The sequence below is a fragment of the Perissodus microlepis genome, chromosome 14 (assembly GCF_051167445.1).
Source record: "Perissodus microlepis isolate ML-2025 ecotype Zambia chromosome 14, ASM5116744v1, whole genome shotgun sequence".
NCBI lineage: Eukaryota > Metazoa > Chordata > Actinopteri > Cichliformes > Cichlidae > Perissodus > Perissodus microlepis.
In genome coordinates, this window is record NC_140474.1 from 24,218,221 (window position 1) to 24,236,907 (window position 18,687).

The window sequence follows — 18,687 nt, forward strand, 5'->3', positions numbered from 1 at the left end:
ACAATAAACACAAATATCAAAAACTTGTTTAAAACTAAAAATTATAAGTAAATAACTTTCATTTGGTCATGTGATCCTCTATTTCTGCATTTTTGTAAAATAGAAAAAAATCACAGAAAACAACAATAATTATATTTTAGCATTAAAAAAGTTCTCATTAAAGAGCTTGCACCTAACTGGTGCATTAATCATTGCAGTAACATTAAAAAATATGTTATTAATTACCAGTACTGCTAATTTAGGGTGGGTATGGCATAAAATTTGTTGTATAGGGGTAGGGTATATTATTTATTTTAAAAGCACCCTTTCCTGGTCAACTATACCCAATGTTGTAGCACTGCTGTTCGCATATTAATACTTGTTAGTATAATAATAATAATAAAAATAATAAGGTTTAAAAAAAAAAAAGTACTCCACACCTTTCCCATGAGTCTTAGCTTCAATGATCTCACTGATGCGCCCTGGTCCCACTGCATTCTGGGCTGTCAGAGTGAATTTGTACCACGTGCCACACTTCAGGTTCTCCAGGCGGTATGAACGCTCGCTGGGGCTGATGGGAAAACTGCCCCACTGCTCACTGTTATCTTCTGAGTACTGCAGAATGTAACCTGCGAGGAGGAGAAAGAGGTATGAATGAAGACATGACACAGTATATCTGGAGTGAGCTGAGTCCGAATACATTTGATATTTTTCCAGTAATACATAGTAAGCTCGTGTTACTACCTTTTTAATATATTTATGGCTCCACAGTTAATTATTGGATGTAAGAAAGTATTTTGTTTACAGAGACAAACATTTGTAGCCTTTAATTCACCAGAATGTTTTCTGGTCCTGCATTTATCATCAAAAGAAAACTCTCAATAATGCTTAGACAGAGGCTTATTCTGGAAATTCCTGGAACAATTTCGGAAAATGTTATGACATGGAAGAACTTAAACATCTAGAAAGGATCTCAACTATGAATCAAGGCAAACAGGTCCAACTATTTCAGATAAATCTGGCACGTATCGGCTAGGAAGCTGAAAAATTAAATCACAATTTGTTTCTAGGTTTTGTGGTCACAGGTTGAGGAAAAATAGACCAACCGCTCATCACAGGATCCCAAGAAAAGGCTGCATGCTAGCCTACAAACAGACATCAGTAAACTTGCAGTAGATGTGTGTATTTTGGTGATGGCTGTTGCTTTGTGCAGGAAAGCAAAGCAAATATCACAGAGAAGGTATCGTAGACAGCTTCTTTAACGGCTCCAGCTCTGAGCACAGGAGCCCCTCGATTATGTGCAATGATAAATCACTACAACTAGTCTCAGTGTGATTACACTTTCTTTAAGATGGAGCGCTTTAATCTTCACTTAAAAGGACCTAATCTTCCCCGCTGCTTTTTAATCTGGCTTTTAGGACTCCAGTATTGTGCTGCACCAGCAGATAATGAGACACGAGCAGCAGAAATGGGGGTCAGGCCACAGTTTGTGTGTGGTAGTGGTGGTGGTGGGGGTAATTGTTGTTATATAAAGGTGTATGTTGTTGACCGTCCACTTCCTTGTACTGTTTGTTGTCTGTGCACATGTTATGTTCTGTGGATGTTGGACACCCTCACCTCTGATCGAACTCCCTCCGTTGTCTCCTGGTATCCATGACAATGTGATCGATGTGGTGGTGGTCTTGGTCACTGTGAGGCGTGGCTGATCAGGTGGTACTGTGGATATGAGGACAAACAAAGGTCAATGCTCGGTTAGTCGCTTGGATTAAAGTGTCTCATGGTTCACTTGACCCAAGTAAAAAGTCAGTTTACTCTATAACTAAAATGGTGTTCACTGTAATTAGGAAATACTTAACAAAATGTAAACAAAACAAATAAAAAAATTAATTTAACAGTGATGTGGCCGCTAGTCATTTCATTGGTTACACCTCACTAGTACTGGGTTGGGCTCCTTGCTGCCTTTAGAACGGCAGTAATTCTTCGTGACACAGATTCACAGATTTTGGTTTACATTGATATGACAGCGTTAAACAGTTGCTGCAGATTTATTGGCTGCACTTCCATGAGTCCATGAATCTCCTGTTTCACCAGATCCCGAAGGTGCTCTGTTTGACTGAGAGCTGGTGACTGTGGAGGCCGTTTGAGTACAGTGAGCTCACTGTAATATTCAAGAAACCAGTTTGAGATGATCTGAATTACAGCCTCAGTTTCCTGATCTTAGCTGGCAGCAGTGGCACGACTGTATACGTTGTTCAGAGTCACTTAAATCTCCTTTCTCCCCCGTTCTGATGCTTGGTTTGGTCTTGACCATGTCTATACGCCTAAACCCTGAGCACTGAGTTTGTGCCGTGTGATTGGCTGATTAGACATTTGTATTAATGAGCAGCTGAACAGGTGTACCTCACCCAAATGCCAGTGAGTGTGTATATAAAAGGTAGAAAATAAATACTTCTTACCTTGCACCTGCAAATTGAGTGTGATCTCATCTGACCCCCAGTTGTTGCTGGCCACACAGCTGTAGTTCCCAGAATCCTCTGCTTTCACTGTACGGATGAGGAAGCTGCCATTGCCGTAGACAATACGACGACCATCCACCAGGACGGGTGTAGGTGTCCCATTGGTGCTGGAAAAAGGCATGAAAATAATCTATCTGTATCCTGCTGACCAGTACTACATGCTTGTTTGTGTGTGTGTGTGAGACCTACTTTCCCTTGAGCCACTTGATGGTGGGAGGAGGGTCTCCAACCGCCCTGCATGGTAAAACAATGTCCTTCATCCAAGGAGTGGTCACTGTCCCATTAAACGTCAGGATCCTAGCTGGAGCTAAAAGCAGCACAAAAATAAGTTACTGTTCCTGTCTTCTTATAAGTTTATGCTCTGTGTGATTAAAGCACCACTATTAAAGGAACCATTCAATTCCACTTAAAGAAATAATTCGTGGGAAAATTCCTACATGACACAAAAAAGGCCAGTTTAGTTAGGATTTTGTACCTTTGGCCAGAGGCTGCACTGTGATCTTCTCACTGTTGTTGCCGTGACCTGCAGCAGTCACAGCCACCACCCAGATACTGTACTGTCTCGTCAGAACCAAGTTTGGGATCCTGTAGATGTATGCATCTGGAGAAGCCTCAAACTCACTCATCACCTGTGAAGCGAAGGGACGGAAAGGATTAATGTATCACTGGGCAGCATCAGCATGAGAAAGTGCAGAGAGGCTTGTGAGGAAGACTGAAGAAGACCATGAAAATCTTGTGGTATACAAATGCTATTACCATCGGATGCAGGTTGGAGCAGAAGACGATGTATTTCCTGATGATGCCATTGAGTTTGAGCGGAGGCAGCCAGGACACGTAGACTTCTGAGCCACTGGAGGCCGCGGCCTTCACTCCTGCTGGAGGCCCAGGAACTGCAGAGGAACAACACAGTGCCATTTACACTGAAGCATTTTCCAGGAGCAACTAAACTATAGTCAACGGGGAGTTATCTGGTATTTCTTATACCATCCTCTTTGGTGCGGACGTAGATCTGTTCACTGCGGACACCATCTCCAGCATTTGTGAAGGCTAACACCTGGATGCTGTAGTTGGTGTACTTTTCCAAACCATCGAGCTCCAGAGAAGGCTGACTGGTGGTCATATTTCTGATTTCTCCCAGTTCTGACACAAAAAAAGAAACATGTTAATAAGTCTGAATGTATAAACTGCGGCAGAGTAGAGCAAGAGCAGTTAATTCAGCTCTGAAAAGTTGCAAAACTATCCCTCTCCACATGTGATAAAACTTAGATAAAGTATTTTAACCCGACAAAACTTTATTATATTATTACTCGGATTTTTACTCTGCTCTCATCTTCTCTTCCCTCTCTTCTTATGTCCTGTCACTCAGAGCTGAAGCAATGAGGCTCGCTGGAATTATTGCACTGTGAATTATTGATGGCGCCCGGCCAGACTGCAGGTTTGCTCACTGCTATACTGCTATATATTCACAGGAAATACAACCACAAATCTTCCCTCTGTGAACTGCAGGCTTCGCGTTTCTACTGCTGGTTAGCATTCGTGAGCAATCAGGATGTAGTGTAACGCACCGCTGATTGTCCAAAAGTCACATGCTGGTCACAAAATATGAAAAATATAAAACATGTAAGTACGTTTATAATCCCAAGGAGATAAAACTGCATGAGACGTAAAAAAAAACATTATTATTAATGCAACAAGGTGGCTGGAAATTATATTTAAACCTTTAAAAATGGGTAAAAATTAGCTCATCGTTCTGCTGCTAACCACAAACAGGATGAGTCAGAGACAAAGCACCATGAGTGTTGAATAAGTGATAACTGTCCTATACACACACACACACACACACACTGAAACAGCTTCAAAACACCATTTTACATCATATTGTTGCACCATGACAAAACCACAGCGCCACCTAGTGCCTGAGTAAGCAAGCAACAGCAATGAAATAAAGACAGGGACCAAAGGATTGGCCTAAGTGGCAACTAAAAGGTGTGTGTGTGTGTGTGTGTGTGTGTGTGTATGCTTGTACCTCCGTCAGGCAGGTTGGCCCAGTAGATGACTCTGTAGCCCTGCAGGTTCCCGTTCAGAGCCTCCCTGGGCAGAGGTATCCAGGAGAGTGAAATGACCTCTGGAGACTTGGCCACTGCCAGAACATTTTCAGGAGGCCGAGACGGCACTATCAGAGACAAGGGAGACAAAAAAGTATTGAAGTGGAAGCATAATGGAGTCTTTTTAAGGCAAAGTACCCTCATCTAGGATATTAAACAAGTATCCAAAAATGAATCACACAAATACCTCCTGCCACCAAATATTAAGTCAAAACCTCCATTTATAAATCATTTTATTTTACAACTATGATTATTTTAAAACGAGGGAAGTTTATGATATATATTTGCATCCTGCAGTGATTCTGATATGTTAAATGTATTATTATGTTGACTAAATCATATTCTAACATTAAATACTGAATGTATTCTTTCATTCTGGAAAAGAGATGTGTTTTGAGAGACAAAATAAAAGGTTTTAAATAAGAACAAACACTTTATTTTTCTTCTTAAGTTTGTATATCCTTCTATGTTAGAGCCCCAGACAGAAGAGAAGCTTACTGTTTGATGTAATGCAGTTCAAAATATGCCCAGTAGATGGAAACCTTTTCACAAGAATAGCTTTAAGGTTTTGAGCCCCTGCTCATTTAAAAAGGCTTGACGTGAGAGGAATCTGAGAATATGCTGATCCAGTTCAAAATATCCAAAACTGCTTCTAGTCTTCAGTTACAAATACAGAATAACTAAAATACATTATTATGCTACAAACTACTCTAACTGCTAAAGCGCAACATTTTCAGTATGGCTGCATGGAAATGCACCAGGTAAGAGGAGCCCACATCCCCTGCTTACCATCCTCCAGTGTCTTAGTGACCACTTGCTGTGAAGACGGCCCGGTGCCTGCTCTGTTTGCAGCCTGCACCACCACACTGTACTGGGTGAATTTCTTCAGGTTGTCCAGCACGATGCTCTCTGTGGTATCGCCCGTGCTGTCCACACTGATAATGGTAAACTGGTGGCTCCCACCGGGGCTGTACTCCCTGTAGCCCACCTGGTAGCCACGGATCACACCGTTCTGCAGGTGTTTCTGTGGAGGCTGCGAGGAGAATCAGGAAGCTCAGACTTACTCAGATTCTTACTATTGGGTAATTCTGAAATACCTTATGGCTAATTGTGTTTTATATTTGAAATAATTACATTAATACTTTGTCTTCTGTCAGTCCATACATACCACAGATTTTAATCAATGCAGCTGAATACACTTAATTACTGTGTTAATTTCATTGTTAAATTCAAGATATAATTTTTACTTTATTGCAGTTTGTTTAAATTCCTGAAAAACACACAAAAAATAAATAAATAAATAAATAGAATGGCAATTTTTGCTACATATCCAGGATGCAAATCAGTATTTGGTCTGTATTTGGCAAAATTTGGCTGTAAATGAAAAGACTGTCTAGTGTTTATTCTCAATGACTAATGAGATGCATGAGAATAGTCCCTGTGTATGAATGGCTCAGCTCATAAAGCGGCACTTAAAAACTTTCAAACAGCACCTTCCAGGAAACTTTGATGCTCTGTGGGGAGGTGGGCTCTAGAGTGACATCTTGTGGAGGGCCATCAGGAGCTGCAAATGAAGCACATCATTTAACGTTATTAAACACCGCCGGGTATAATGCGGGGAAAGATGATTCACTGTGAAATTTCATTTGTTTTCAATCTCGTTCAGCTACACTAGATGGTGCTGTTGAGCTAAGATTGCGTGTCCCTCGATGCGCTTGCTGATTCATGACCCCAGCAGGTTTCACCTTAACTTAATAATAATTAAAAAAAAGAAAAAAAACCTTGTAATATCACCAACTTTAACCTTAAATAATGTGAGGAATGATATATGAATTTTAGCACTTTATTTTAGCAATGAATCTGATAAAATGTGCCATTTTAATGGGCTGGAATGCCTGAGGGAGGATCATTATAGGCAATAGAGGGTAAGTGAACACTGATAGAGATGACTAAAAGCAACGGTGGACTGAGCTGTTTCTCAAGATATAAAAAACGACGATGACCTGCATTTAAAGCAACTGCAAAATAATTACGTGCACGACGACTCAACAGGTTTGCGAGGACGGAGGAAACAGGCTCTAAATTATACAGAATATCACTCCCCCAAACTGAAGCTCACTGACCTGCTTCATCAGTAGTGATGGTGAGCTCATTGCTGGGGTTGCTGTTGCCGATAACGTTCTTGGCAACCATGCGGATGTTGTAAGTGGAGGAAGGGTGGAGGTCGATAATAGTGGCCTGGTTGAGCTGTGGCGAGACATCTTTGGTTACCTGGGCTGATAGCCATGACGCTAGAAGAAAGAAAACACGAGGGTGAACACACACTGTCAAACAATCGATAAAGGTTTTGCTCTTTTATTAATTCTGGATTGTTGTTTTTTTTTTATTTTGACTCGTGATAGTTACATCGCTCCCCTCTCCTCGCGTCTACCTGATTTGTTCTTGCACTCAATATCGTATCCTGTGATCGGGCTATTTCCATCGAAGCCCATAGTCCAGCGGAGCGCTATGGTTCGATCTTTGACATCCCTAATCTCCACCTCGGGAGGGTCAGGAGGTTCTGTGGAGCAGTAAGTTTGAGAGAGAAGGAGATACAAAATATCTCAAACACCAATAAATCACTCAAAACTTTTTCCTGAAACCAATCCACTGACACAAAAAAAGCTGAGGTGAGTTGAAGCTCACCTTGCACTGTCAGCTGTATGATGCCTCGGTCCTCGCCGAAGGAGTTGATGGCATGACAGGAGAAAAACCCAGAGTCCTCGCGAAGAGTAGGCATAATCTACAGAGAAACACACCAAACTCGAGGCTTTCAAGTGTGCAGAGCTTTGCTATCAGGTAGGAATCTAAAACACTGTTTCATCCTGAGTGAGTTTAAAAGACAGCAGGGCACTGAACTCATCTCCAGCACTTTCATCTTTTAATTTGCGATAAACTAGAGAGAGGCTGGACCTCCACTCGATTATCTCTTGACGTACATTGCTTCAATTTACTGCATTACATTTGTACTTGTTCATAATGTGTATTAACCATTAAATTTAATTGGAAAATACCTCCTTAATAATTAATAATTCATACTCAAAGATTAATACAATGAGAATGTCTTTTAGCCTGAGTTTTCCTCTGCCCTGCCTCCCCTACTCCTCCCTTTCTGCTTTCCATCTGTCCGTACAGATAAAATGACTGAAGGTTGGCGTGCTCCCCGAAGATTTGAAATGCGTTTCGATTTACAGTGAAACCGAGCACTTACCACGAGCGTTGAGATGACTTCGTCGGCCACCTCTTTGACAGTGACCACATATCTGCTGGTCTCGGGGTTGATAATGCGCTCTTCTTTCTCCCAGCGCACCATGATGGGTTTCTCTCCGTGAGCTATGCAGCTCATCCTCTTCTCCTCACCCTGCGTGGCAAGAGTGGTGTTCGGGTAGGAGGTGATCATGGCTGGTACTGCACGGAGAGTTGGGTGGGTAATGAGTAAAAGTGAAAAGAAAACAATATGGTTTACTGTATTTATTTGTTCTTGAACTCCACTACAGTAGCTTTGCATGATTCTCTGAAACAAGCTGTTTTAGCGCCTCTCCTTTTAAGGCCAACCTCCCTTTGAGCAAATTTTCAGAACAAGAGTTAAACTTCAAGTAGACAGGATTACCCTGCTCACAGCCACACCCACATAATTGAGATGACCATATTAGGGATATCCCCTCTCTTTGTCATCATATCGAGCGAAGAGTAGAAAAAACTCCACTACATACACAAAGCTGACACACACAAATGTATCTACCTATATACAGAAAAAGGAAGGAAATTTGTTTTGGGGTGACTATTTCTTTGTTGCAAATAAATCCTATATTGTTGGAAAGCCTCTTTATTTCCCTTTAAATATCACCTATGTAAGGAAAATGCATTTGTGGGTTGAGCAGCAGAGTTGAGTAGGAGGGTTGGGCCCATGAAAAATTTGCCAAATATTCTCTGTCAATTCCAAACAGCTTATTTTGCTATTGACTCTTGTTTGGGGTCATTTATTTATTTAGAAACAATACATATTTTAAATGTAACAATTTATTTATTAATTTAACAAACAGGTGCCTTTGTAGCATGCATATACGCAGCCACAGCAACCTGGAACGTCTTCTCAATTCCCAAATATTGAGGTAGTCTCTGATAAACCCGGCTCTGTGGGGGTTGAGCACTGTCATCTCAGACGGTGGAGATTTGGGATTGCCTGGAGTCTAACCCCAACAACTGTGAACACTTCTGAGTTCCATCTCACTGCAGTGGTTCCTCAGATTTCAATCATCCGATCCAATGAACAAGACCGAACCAGAGTCAATAGTTCTTCATGGGCGCAACCCAACTGCTCAACTCTGCTGCTCAACCCACAAATATGGCACCATTTGAGGGGAAATAAAGTATAAGATTTATTCCCAAATACAAATTTCCTGACTGTTAGTGCTAGGTTTCTCTATATGTGGATGTGACTTAATGCTTAATGTGTATGTGCCACTTTGGAATCACTACCTTCACATTTTAGCATAGAGTTTTACATCAAATTAAAATATATCAATATGTATTTCCCAGAACATGGCACACTCTACTGTGTTTCTTGTCTAATGCTGAGAAAACTCTATTTCTGCTTTTTTGTGACAATTATGACAACCACTTAAACACTCCAGGGACCGCCACGAACTCCTGTTTGAGTCTGCCTGTCTCTCCCAGTACTTAGAAGACTGAAAAGGAGCCTTTCAGGTAAGCCAGCGCCTGCTTTGATAAAGACAGTGAAGGGTAACGTGCTCCTTTCTGAAGATGAGGTAGAGGAATGGAGGAAGGAGAAAAAAGCAGTGACTCCTGACTGAACTCCCTTCGGTCTGAGAGTGGAGTCGGTCTGGCTCTACACCGTAACCGCACACCAGGCTCATTAGCAGCACATCTAGCCCATGTGCGAGTGTGTCGTTCAGCAGAATGAGTATCTGTTGTGAACGTCTCTCACCCACAATCTCTACTCACACTATTCTCGTACTCACACTCTCTTTTATTCCATCTTTTTCTCCCTTCTTACACGAAGCTGTCTCCTGATCGTAACACTCGCAGAGACTTTCAGGTGCTATTCACACCATAATGATCTCTAAGGTGTGAAGCTCCTGAATTGGATTACACCATATTAGCTCCTGCAGTCTGAGCAGACTGAATGAATATGTTAATCTCCATCGAAGAGAGCATTATCTCAATTATTATTATACACTTTGCAATTCAAGTAAAACAATTCAGAGGATCCGACTGCTGTCAGTAGTGTTAGACAGCACATCGAAATCAGCAGCAGAATATGGTTATGGGAATCACTCCTATTAGAAAAGCTGTAATTACAGACGATACTGAATCTTAAAATGTATCTAAGCAGACAAGTATGAGCCACAGATTTCAACAAATGACAATAAATAATACATCAAATAATGTTTGCCACATGTAAATAATGTTTTATGAAGGTTTTTTTAAGTTTTATATTTAAATTGTATTCACAAGAGCATTAGAATAAATTGTAAAAGCATATTAAGGACATTCATTTAAATCTTGATTTCCACTTGGGATTATGCGTGTCCTTACCTGCTAATTGTCACCCTAGCTTTCTCTAGTCTACAGTGCTGTGCAAAAGTCTTGAGCCATCCCTCATTTCCTTATATTTTACTAGGGACATGGAAAATGGGACATGGGTTCAGCCACTGAAATGTGCAACCATACATAAGAAAGAGTTTGTACGATTCTAACCAGATTCCAACTCAATATTTGTTATGTCCGCCTTTATTCTTCAACACAACCTGAACTCTCTTAACTAACCTTTCTTGTCATTTCTTCAAGTAGTCTTCAGGAATAGTTCTCCAGGTTTCTTGAAGGACATTCAAAGTTCTTTTTCGGATGTTGTCTGCCTTTTCCCCCATCCCCACTCAATATGGTCCCACACTGCTTCAATAATGTTGAGGTCCGGGCTCTGGGGAGGCCAATCCATGACACTGTCAGTCATGGATTGGCCTCCACACACGTGTGTGTAGAAACAACAGCCTTGCCTTTTTTTATGCTTGAATGATTTATAGGTCAGTCTTAAGTGGCTAAGAAAGCAAACAAAACAAAAACATTCCTCTGAAACTGGTCAGGTACAAGGACTGGACTGGACAGAGCGGGAAAAACAGCAAATGTCCAAAGTAAAGCTTTGAAAGAACTTCAGACAGCCTTGAGAGCTATTGCTCAAGACAAGAAAGTCTGGCTCCCTGAAAGCAAAATATAAAGAAATGAGGGCCGATTTAAGACTTTTGTACGATATCGTATCTGCTTTTTAATAATGGGCAGGTTTGGGGTTGTAATAGGCTGAAAGAGGTTACAAAATGATGCAAAACTGAGATTTGCTTTAGACTCATTGTCATTTTAAGATTAATTAGTGGAGCAGCTTTCGTCGGTTAATCAGCTACAAAGGATTCTGTCAAAAAGACAAATCTCCAAGTCTTGTTTTTATTAGGAAAACACATTTGTACTATATGCGCTATGCATTTTGAGGTGTTTGCACGCAGTGGTGAGGACTGTGTGACTGAATAGGACAGTAACGGCAGCTACATGTGGCAGATGCTTTTGTAGCAGCGCTCCGAGGCCTTCGCTTCCAAGAAGGGAAGCGATACGTGTGTTTGACTCAGTGCGCGAGTGTCTGTACACTCCTGAACAACGTGCACGTGTGCGCGTATGTATGAATATGTGTGCGCACGAGAGCAGATGTGTCTGGGGGAGCTAAGTGGGCGAGCGCAGAGAGCAGAAAAGACTTGTGCTCATGACACATCTCAGCCACAGTACACGATGGAGGAGAGAGAGCGAGCGTGTACCCCTGCAGCGCTAACTATGATCCCTCGCTCTCTCCCTCGCTCTCTCCCTCGCCCTCTCGCTCCATCTCCCTCCTCAGGCTCCCACCAGGACAGTGATGATTTAATGATGAGAGAGACCACTTTGATTATTCATACACAGCAGACAAGTCCGCTGGCCGTGCTGTTGTCTCACACAGGCGTACACGAACCTCAGATATGCACAGGCGCACACACATACTCACACTCATATACAGCAACGTTGGCCTTGCACACATGCACAGTGCATCTACACGCAATAGGCATGCATGTACACAAACAAATCCAAAGTAAAACACAGAGAGCACTGTAGAAACAGACCTGTTACCCACCCTCACCCACCAGCACACACGCGCACACAAACACACAGCATTCCTGTGGTTGAACCAGCATTTGTAGCTAACTTTGTAATCATTTATTTTGGCTGCACACAGTACGCTTTGATTATACTTGGAGTGCCAGGAAGGTTAGACAATCACAAGCCATTTAAAGTACTTGAAAACATAATTAATCATTTATTATCCCACACTTGTGTGAATGGCTATTTGCATGATGGCATTTGAATTACTCTGATGTGTTGAAACGTCACGCAGGCTGAAAAATGCTGCAGATTATTTTTTGCTCAGTTGTTATTCATCATTTCGGTGGCATGCGTGAAGGTGTCGCTACACCGGATACCACAAGTATCAAGGCCTCACCAGCGTTGGATTTTTAAGGTGAGTTCAGGCTTACACACACGCCATTAGCTCTGTGAGGATGTTTGATGAGTTAAATGATAACAACAGCACACTAATGTGTCAAAATAACAATGTTATAATAGTATTGGATGAATAAAAACCTTGACCTGATGATGGCAAAGGGTGTTATCAAGTTTATAATACAATTTTTCCTTTTAAAATTAGAGGAACAGAATACTAACACTGCCATCCTGCTCAGGATCTCTGCTTCTAGTGTGGCTAAAACAACCTGTAAATTCCCTCTAGAGGGAAAACTAAATTGTGTGCCTTATCTTTTAATTAGCTGAAACATGTCTTTGAAACATCTGTATATCTGTGATCATTTGCCATCTGCCAAAAACATCAGACTTATATCTCTGTCTTTCGTTTTTGATGCTCTACATTCAAATCAAGAGACTCGACAAGCACGTCCGCACACAAGCACGGATCCCGCGTACAGTAACCTCCCCCCACACACAAACAAACAAACACTTACACACAGACTCTTTCAACATGTTCCTCTGTCTTTTTTCCCTCCCTCACAGCACATTTTCATCTTTGAAGCAGCCAGCAAAAATCAAAAGGGGGTTGATACTCGTGCGCGTTTGTGTGTGCCTGCGCGGACGTGCACGCTCGGGTCTGTGCGCTATTGTGCGTGTCAGACTTGGGACTGCCGACGTTTAAACCTCATCCCTTATTCACTTGGAGCCCCTCCCTCTCCCTCGCTCCCAGCGCCATCATTCCCGTACCCACTGCCCCCGCGCAGGAAACTGCTGATTTATTTTGCATAGCAACTATGAATTTTAAGTGAGTCCTATAAACAGAGTCTCCTCAGCCCCATCTCTAAATGTTATTGCTCCTTAACAGGGGCTATTTTCTCCATCTAAATCGGAGGCCTCGGCGAGTTAACATCAACAGGGATCATGTTTGCTCATGAAAAGAACTCTAGAAAGGGCGCAGAATGACTGTGAAATCACGTGTGCACGACTGTATTCATCATTTACGGTTGTACCTACGAGCGCATGCTTGACTGCTGAAGTGCTCCTGTGCCCCTGACTGCACATATGAATACCTCTCTGTGCACATTGAGGTATTCAAGCTGGTTTTGACCTTGTATACAAACACGTGTGAATGAAACATGCGGAGTACAATGCAGTACCTAAAATGTTCTACATCTTCTCGGCTGTGCTTCAGTGGCCCGAGCAGAGGTAAGGCCTTCTCCTCATCTGATCTCTATGCATCTACCGTGCAGCACTTGCACGGCCCCGAGCTAAACCTATTCTTTTTGATGGCCTGTAATTGCTCAGTTGATGTATATTTTTTAATATCCAGCAATATTACAGGGGGCCTGGTAATAAAACACGGACGGGTAGAGGAGAAAGCGTGAGTGCGAAGAGGGGGAGACAGGAGAGGAGGAGAAAGCTGAGGTGGTCGAGAAGGGAGTAAAAGAGAGGGAACAAAGACAACAGAAAGGAAGAGGAGGACTTAACAGAGGAATGCAAAGATTTATACCCTTTCAAAGCTTTTTGCCACATGGTCAAATTCCCTTAGATTAGAAGAGGTGTATAAAAGGTGAACACTATTTACTTAATAAACATTAACCATGTGTCCGAAACTAAAATGTCATGGTCTCGTGTCTTTGCCCCTGTGTTTTGAGCTTTGACATTTTGGTTCTGTTTATCCTCATATTTTTTGTAATGTGTGCTTTGTCCGTTGTCTGTTTTTTTATTCTCGGTTTCAGTTCTGCCTCCTTTTGTAATTTGTAATTATAGTCAGGGGTGCACATAAGTGCGCATTCGCTGTCAAAATAAAAAAAACGCACCAGATAAGAAGTTGCAACGCGCGTTTGTGTACATAAGATTTTCTGGAGGAGGACAGACATTTGTTTAGAACGTTTAAAGATGTCGAAGAAGCAAACTCAACTTAAACAACTTTAAGCAATTAGACTTTGGTGTTCCTCCACCTCCAAAGAAATGTCAGAAGGAGTCCGAACCGCAAAAGAAGTGCGTATTCTCGGAAAAGTGGTTGCAGGAGGTGAGCTGGCTTCAAACAAATAATGAATGCACAGATGTGGTGAAAATCCCACTCTGGCGGACAAAAACAGTGCCTTTTATATGTACGCAAACGGCGTTGCAACTTCTTATCTGGTGTGCGTCTTTTGTTTTGACAGCGAATGCGGGACTGCGGACCACTTATGTGCACCCCTGACATAAGTTATTATTTATGCTAGTGAGTTCCAACGTGTGTGCTGGGGTCCCCTGCTGGGCTGCAACGGAACTACAGGTGGGCTGCAGTAATAGAAGAAATTCAGTTTAGAGTTAATCATCATGTAGCGTAACATATCATACTATCGATATAAATGAATGAAACAAATGATATAAATTTAGTTTGTGATGATATTCATTACTCTGACCTTAATTTACTGGTCATGTCCCAGTGGCAGGTGGGTCACACATTGGCCTTAACACTTTGCACATGATTAGATGGCATTAGCAATTCGTAGCCCGCAGCCTGTGTTCTTAGGAGATACCTTGCTTTCTCTTGTATTTTGGGTATTAGGGTGAATATTAAAAGGTAAGCTCAATGGGATTTTCTGTTTTTTTTATTTAGTTAATGTTTTTTTTTTTAATTTAACTTAGTTTGTTTAGTTTGTTTAATCAAAAAGTTGGTAGTATCCATGATATTATAGGTGAAAAATTTATGCTAATGCTATATGCTATTTAGAGAGCCAGTCATGCTAACCTTTAGTAGCTGGAAATCACAAAAACAACTGCTTAATATTTAATCCTGTGCTTTCATTTTTATTTTTACTAATTTGGTTTTTAAAAAGGATTACTAAAAAAAATAAACACTACTTTTTAAACTTTTTCAGTGTCACTGCAGCCCTGTGTATATACAGCACCAAAAGAACAAACAAGTTTGAGGAGCAGGTTAAAAATAACTAGTAAATTTAAAATGTTTCTTTTTTTCTTGTACTTACACTCATAGACTTAACACAAAATTCAATTACACAGACCAACTGATAACACTTGGAGCATCTCTGCACAAAACGGACATAATTAGACTTATAAATGTATAAATTTAAAAACCAAAGAACAGCAAAAATATGTAAAATAGATCTTTTGCTATATAACTTGTATATTCATTAGATTAACACTATTTGGTGTGTTATTCAGTCTCTCACTGCTGAATGTGTAAGACGAAACAATGGGCTGAGAGTGCAAATAAAGCAGAGAAACATGCAGACTGCACTACCCTTGAGCCCACGTCAGCTACTAATTGAGGTATTGATGGATTTAAATGAAGCAGAAATGCACTCAAGAGTTCTAACCTCTCATAAAAGGCACACATACACCTCCACACACACACACAACTGTATCCTCTCCATACAAGCACAATGCAAACGATGTGTTTTACATGAATACACAAACTCTAAAATATTCCTGCAGCGTGTACAAAAACATATACAATGTATGCCAAGAAAAAAAATTATACACCACTCAGGCAACTTTAGTTCAGCTTTACAGAAAGCATCTGGAGTACAACAAGAACAAGCTGGGGTTTAAAATGTGAAATCTGATCTCTTGATGAGTGTTCGGCATGGGGCTGAGCCAATGGTAGCAGGGGAAGCTAAGTATGATCAGAGGCCCAAAAGAACATATCACATTTTCCTCTAATGTGAAGTATTCTAACTGTGAAGATGACACATCAGTGCTAACTGAATCACAAATGACTAAGAAGGTTTGGAATAACTCTATAAAAGAAAAAGAAAGAAGTGTGTTCATATTTGATCTACTTCGATGATCCCATACAGACGTGGCATCAATATAGTAACTGTGGGACAGAAATGTCTAGCCAAGTCAAGTCATCTTTAATCATATAGCACATTTAAAAGACATCAAGTGTTGGCCAAAGTGCTGAACTGAGGGATAACATAATAAAAAGAATTAAATAGATAAGATGAAAACATTATAGAAAACATTGTAAGACATCCATATATGTTTGTAAAAAATATGTGTACATGCAAATATGCACATACATATACAAAAATGTACACATTCACACACAAGCACACATACGTGATCATTAAATACATGTATACGCATGCAAACATCATCCAATGAGGTAAAAGACCAGAATAGCTAAAACAGAATAAAAGGTGTCAGAGAGATTGGAAAGCCTTGGAAAATAGGTAGGTCTTCAGATTCGATTTGAAGACTTCCGAGGACTGTTCCAGAGCCTCGGGGCGGCAATGGAGAAAGCCCTGCCACCTCTAAGATCATTTAGAAAAAAATGTCTGGAGTGAAAAGTGTATCACTCACTTATATACAGAATATACCATCCTGTATATAACATGAACTGATCATGGATAAAACAAAATATGACCGTGATCTTAAACATCTTATACTTAATTTTTCTTTTTTCAAATCTCGACTATGATAGAAAATGTTGGACTATGACGATTGGTAGCACTGATCTTTCTTTATGTTTGCCTGCACATTTTCTGAAGAGAAGTGTAAGCTCGGAAGATCTGCGGAACACCTACAGAACAAATGAAAAGTTCTCAATGTTCTCAAATATTACTAAAGTTCATGAACGTGAGAATCAATGGCATGTAATACAAAGGAGGGGGGGGGGGTTGTCCATTAACTAGCAATCGTTATTGACTGAAATAAAGTTGCTTGCTCTGTACAAAATCATGCGGAGCCCGCAGGCAGCTATAGAGAATATAAAAATGATATTTCAAGGCCATTTTACTACATTGAGTGTAAGAAATACTATTACATGCCTGCAGCCTCCATTGTAGGCTGCCTTAACCATAAATCTCCAATTCAGTTTTATCGAATCGCCTTCTTTCTCTCCATACTACAACTGTCTCTTTGTAATTTTATAGCAAAGTTTTAAAAAATTACTTTACAAGCACCTAAGAATTTTTTTTGGCAATATGCAGGCAGGATTTTCCCATGTTTTACACTGTACAATCCAAGCAGGGGCATTTTATGTTAGCATAGATATCGTATTACATTATATGAATTATACAAGTGCAGGTTAATTAACTCAGTCACTTTACCTGCAAGTTGCACAAAACAGCAAGGCAGTAAAAACTGGATGTTTAGTCATTTCTCATGTAAAATCCCGCAAGCGTTATCGGCTGAGCCGGTGTATATGTTTTTTTGTTTTTTGTAGCACAGATGTTTCTGAATGACCTGAGAAATATTAAAGGGATATTTTAGGAATAGAGTACAGCCAGCATTGCTACTTCAGCACTACGGACAGCGGCATGGACTGCAGACACAGCAAGGCAGGCCATTGATTGCAGTGGCTGATTGTATCTTAGCCTAATAGCAGAAAGAACTGTGATAGATGCAGGTGACTTTATAGTTCGGTAATGCAGATTATCGACAGCACGGCCTCAAGAGGACCTGAGTGTTTGTGTTTGCTGGAGAGCGTGACAGAACCTGGGGAGGAGAAGGTATTCTAGTAATCTCAGCCAAAGTTATTTATAAACCAGTCATCTTTGTTGCTTTTACAGCTGCTCGAATGTTTGATATTTTCTAATAAGTTGCATATGTTGTCGCATGAGGAGTGAGGAAGACTCATTTTGGTTACTTTGGGTGGAAAGAAGCATCTTTAGAGCACAAATCCCTGAACATCTTTCCAACTAAAGATGTGCAGGTGCAGTGCACTTGGTGCTTTAGGGAGAAAAATTATCTTATCAGCACCACAGACCGGCCTATCGTGTGTGTATGTGGCTTCAAAAATTCACCCAACTATGTTGAGAATATATAACTCGCGCTTTAAAGGAATAGAACATGTTTCTGTTCATTTAAAGCAGAAGAACATGTTTTCATATAAATAATAAAAGCTGTAAATCATGTTACGGTTACAGTTCATGTTAATGAAACTACTAGTTGTGAGAAGCAAGCGTACATTATTCAGTAGTGAAGTTATTAGAATTCCCTTTGATAGAGCCCAGTGCAACATGAAACTGAAGCCTCCAGCAACAGCAGAGTGCATTCAATAGGTCAAGCCTCTCTCACGCACACACATATACACAACTCTCTCACACTGCTGTGGCAGCTAGTGCAGCTGAATATTAGGATCAATGAAAGTGAAACTATGCAAGCAGTTTCTGTTCACTCCTCACACGACTCCATTTCCTACTAGAATACAAAATGCACACCAATAACACAGCATAAACAGTCCACTGCTGTTTCCTGTCGAGTAGAGGTATGGGTTATTGATTGTTCATGTCCTCCACAAATAACATACATACACTCACCGGACACTTTGTTACATACACCTCTTCAGCTGCTTGTTAACACAAATATTTAACCAGCCAGTCTCATGGGGTAAACTTAATGCATTTAGTCATGTAGACGTGGTCAAGATGACCTGCTGAAGTTCAAACTGAGCATCAGAATCTGATGACTCTTGTTTTCTGCTGCAACATTTGGACTGTAGGGTCAAATGTTGGAGTAAACAACATGAAAGCTTG

General features: G+C 40.8%; 1 protein-coding gene across 4 annotated transcripts in view; it reads right to left on the reverse strand.

Annotated features, from left to right (window-relative positions):
* Positions 1-18,687, reverse strand: part of dscamb (Down syndrome cell adhesion molecule b) — a 130,800-nt gene that overhangs the window by 12,933 nt on the left and 99,180 nt on the right. For 2 of the 4 annotated variants that reach the window (XM_084951147.1, XM_084951149.1), the window contains exons 12-25: positions 7,851-8,047; positions 7,286-7,382; positions 7,032-7,160; positions 6,724-6,891; positions 6,094-6,164; positions 5,390-5,633; positions 4,522-4,668; positions 3,480-3,635; positions 3,252-3,385; positions 2,971-3,124; positions 2,685-2,802; positions 2,436-2,602; positions 1,597-1,695; positions 420-608 (exon numbers count right to left, since the gene is read on the reverse strand). In XM_084951147.1, coding sequence (XP_084807273.1) covers positions 420-608; positions 1,597-1,695; positions 2,436-2,602; positions 2,685-2,802; positions 2,971-3,124; positions 3,252-3,385; positions 3,480-3,635; positions 4,522-4,668; positions 5,390-5,633; positions 6,094-6,164; positions 6,724-6,891; positions 7,032-7,160; positions 7,286-7,382; positions 7,851-8,047 — 2,070 coding nt within the window. Of the gene's footprint in view, positions 1-419; positions 609-1,596; positions 1,696-2,435; positions 2,603-2,684; positions 2,803-2,970; positions 3,125-3,245; positions 3,386-3,479; positions 3,636-4,521; positions 4,669-5,389; positions 5,634-6,093; positions 6,165-6,723; positions 6,892-7,031; positions 7,161-7,285; positions 7,383-7,850; positions 8,048-18,687 lie in introns of all 4 variants that reach the window. The other 2 variants (XM_084951146.1, XM_084951148.1) reach the window with 1 other exon arrangement.